This window comes from Leptonychotes weddellii, chromosome 13, assembly GCF_054177405.1.
Source record: "Leptonychotes weddellii isolate Sample4059 chromosome 13, ASM5417740v2, whole genome shotgun sequence".
Classification (NCBI taxonomy): Eukaryota; Metazoa; Chordata; class Mammalia; order Carnivora; family Phocidae; genus Leptonychotes; species Leptonychotes weddellii.
The window spans coordinates 54655988-54658624 of record NC_138381.1 but is presented as its reverse complement, the minus strand read 5'-3'; the positions used below and the strand labels follow the sequence as shown (position 1 = coordinate 54658624).

General features: G+C 49.2%; 1 protein-coding gene across 4 annotated transcripts in view; it reads left to right on the top strand.

Moving 5' to 3' along the window:
- Nucleotides 1-1073: 1073 nt before the first annotated feature.
- Nucleotides 1074-2637, top strand: part of SEH1L (SEH1 like nucleoporin) — a 29429-nt gene continuing 27865 nt past the window's right edge. For 2 of the 4 annotated variants that reach the window (XM_081802591.1, XM_081802590.1), the window contains exon 1: nucleotides 1076-1321. In XM_081802591.1, the coding sequence (XP_081658717.1) occupies nucleotides 1211-1321 (111 nt within the window). In that variant the 5' untranslated portion in view covers nucleotides 1076-1210. Of the gene's footprint in view, nucleotides 1322-2637 lie in introns of all 4 variants that reach the window. The other 2 variants (XM_081802592.1, XM_081802593.1) reach the window with 2 other exon arrangements.

The window sequence follows — 2637 nt, the reverse complement described above, 5'->3', positions numbered from 1 at the left end:
TGAAAATAACATTCAGTGTTTGTCTTGCAGCTAGCTGTTTATAGAGGCAGCAGTAACTGGGAGCATCAGTGGCAATACAGAACTTCTTCCCTGGAAACTACACAGCATCTGAACATCAAGCTGCCAGAGCTTTGAACTGTCTATGTGAGCATCTGTGCCTTATGTTGATTTATTTTGTGCATCCATTAACAACGTGTGACCTAAGATGGTATCAGAAAAGCCTAAGAGAATTTATTTTTTTGGGTCTGAGACCGCTTAAAAAGTTTCCATGGAAACTTATGGTAATTGATTATTCCCTGTATGCCATTTCATCTTAGGAAAGGTTTTATAGAAATGCTCTACTTTCAGATAGGCAAGGGAAATTCTGGGTTTGACAGAATCATTGATTTGAGGGCTCTTTTTCACTGGTCTCTTGCCAGGGTTTTGTTTTTGTTTTGCTTCTTTATTGAGAAATCTAGCTCCAGAGTTCTCGGTCTTCCAGGTCATTTTGGCTCCTGCCATTTTCTTAGGTGACTTGAGTTTCTTCACGAAGAACTTTCTAATTTCCAGTATCTTATTGCCCATATCTTGGTTCTTGACACCCCAAGCCTGTTCTGTGAAAATTTTATAAACATTTTGATGACTTTGGATCCTTACCTTTTCTCTCCTTCACACCAGCTCTTCGACCTCCATAACCCCTTGGTTTTTCCCTCTCAACTCTATCCCTCCTCTCTTTATTTTTAGGCTAAGCCTGGACTCTTTCGGCATATTTCCACCCTTCCTTGCTCCTTAATTGTCCCAGCAAAGCGCCCTTCCGTCTTCACTTGCTCTGAGCCAGTGTCTGGGTAGGGGGTTAGACACTGACCAATACTGACTCAAGGCCCAAGTCTGTGGATGTTTTTTCTAACTTTCTCACTTTTCCCAATTATCATACTTTAACAATAAATTCTTTTAACTTTCATTACAGCACAGCAAAGTCGAGCCTGCCAGGAATAGAGCCTTCCCGCTCCAGTGCTCTTTCAGGAGGCGCAGGCGCAGTCGCTCTCCCCGCAGCCTTTCGGGGCATGACGGGTAAAGGGGCGGGGCGCAGCGCGGGTTGCGCGCGGACTTAACGCGCCGTGCGCGCCCTGTCGGCTGCGGGGTCCTGGTGGGCTGCGGTCCCCGCGCCGCCGCAGCCGCCCTCTTCGGTGGTGGGAGGGGCAGACGGAGGAGGCGCGGCCTGACGGAAGCCATGTTTGTGGCGCGCCACATCGCGGCGGACCATAAAGATCTCATCCATGATGTCTCTTTCGACTTCCATGGGCGACGGATGGCTACCTGCTCCAGCGACCAGAGCGTCAAGGTGTGCGCGGAGCCTTGGGGCGGGGCCGGGCCCGGAAGGAGGGGAAGTGAGAGCGTGCATGATTATCTGTTAGAGCGGAAGGAGCGGCGCTTGGAAAGGGGACTACCCCCCGATTTTGAGGCGCGCCGCTGGGCACGAGATTTGGAGCCCAAGGCGAGCCGGCGGCTGGTGTGCTCCTCCATCCTTGCCTCAGTATTGTGGGGTCACAGCCGCCCCCCCGCCCCGGGGTGGGAGGTGGCACGCTGCCTTGCGCCTGCGCGGAGGGGGAGGGCGGGCGTCGTGGCCACGTGCGCGCTCCCGCCACTGGGGGCCTTGGGAACACGCGTGTTCCAGCCCGCGCAGGCTCGGGTCCTTGCGGGCAAGAGCCAGTGAGCCCTTCAGCCTTGTGTGCGCGAGGGATTTGTCAGACCGCTCGGGTTTGGGAATAGTTGTCTTGTTACCACGCTGGTTCAGCCAGGGGACTTTGCCTTGCGACTTGTAATGCAGTCAGTTCGCCTTGTTGTCTCAAGTGCTGTGTGACTTGTCCCCATCTTGGGGAGATTATTCTCTCATTATGTTCAGATAGGAAGCTCATCTCTTTTCGCAATGGAAGAAACATAAATCCATGTTTGTTTCTTACAGTTCGTGTAGATGCACACTGCTCTGACAAGCAGAATTTCTATGATAAGAGGATGGTCTTTGGGATTTAGGAACTTTAGAGATTATTATACAGTAAATGATAATAGTCTTGAAGACGAAAGCTGGAGTGTGGATTATGTGTATTCTCGACGACTCCAAAATAACTGAAAAGCTGAAGGACAGTTTTTACCACTTGTTTTCACAGACAAGTTTGGTACTAGTGATCCCTCAAAGATAGTTAATAACAACTAGGCTTGGGGCGCCTGGGTGGCTCAGTTGGTTGAGCATGGGACTCGATCTCAGCTCAGGTCCTGATAGCAGAGTCCTCAGATGGAGCTGCGTGGGGCTCTGAGCTCAGCGGGGGTCTGCCTCTCTCCTCCCTCTCCCCACGCACTCACTCTCTCTAAAATACATAGATACATAGATACATAAATTCCCTTCTGAAAAATAGCGTTGTAATTCCTAAAAGATTTAAATTCACTTAAAAATTTTTTTAAATTGTGGTAAACTAACCATCTTTAAGTATATTTTATAGTTAAATGGCATTAAGCACAAATTCCATTGTTGTGCAACCATCACCACTATTCATCTCTGGAACTTTCTTTTCATCCTAAACTAAAACTCTACGCAGTAACTTCTTCCCCACTGCCCCCAGCCCTTGGTCACTTCTAATCCTTTCGTCATAAATTTGACTATGC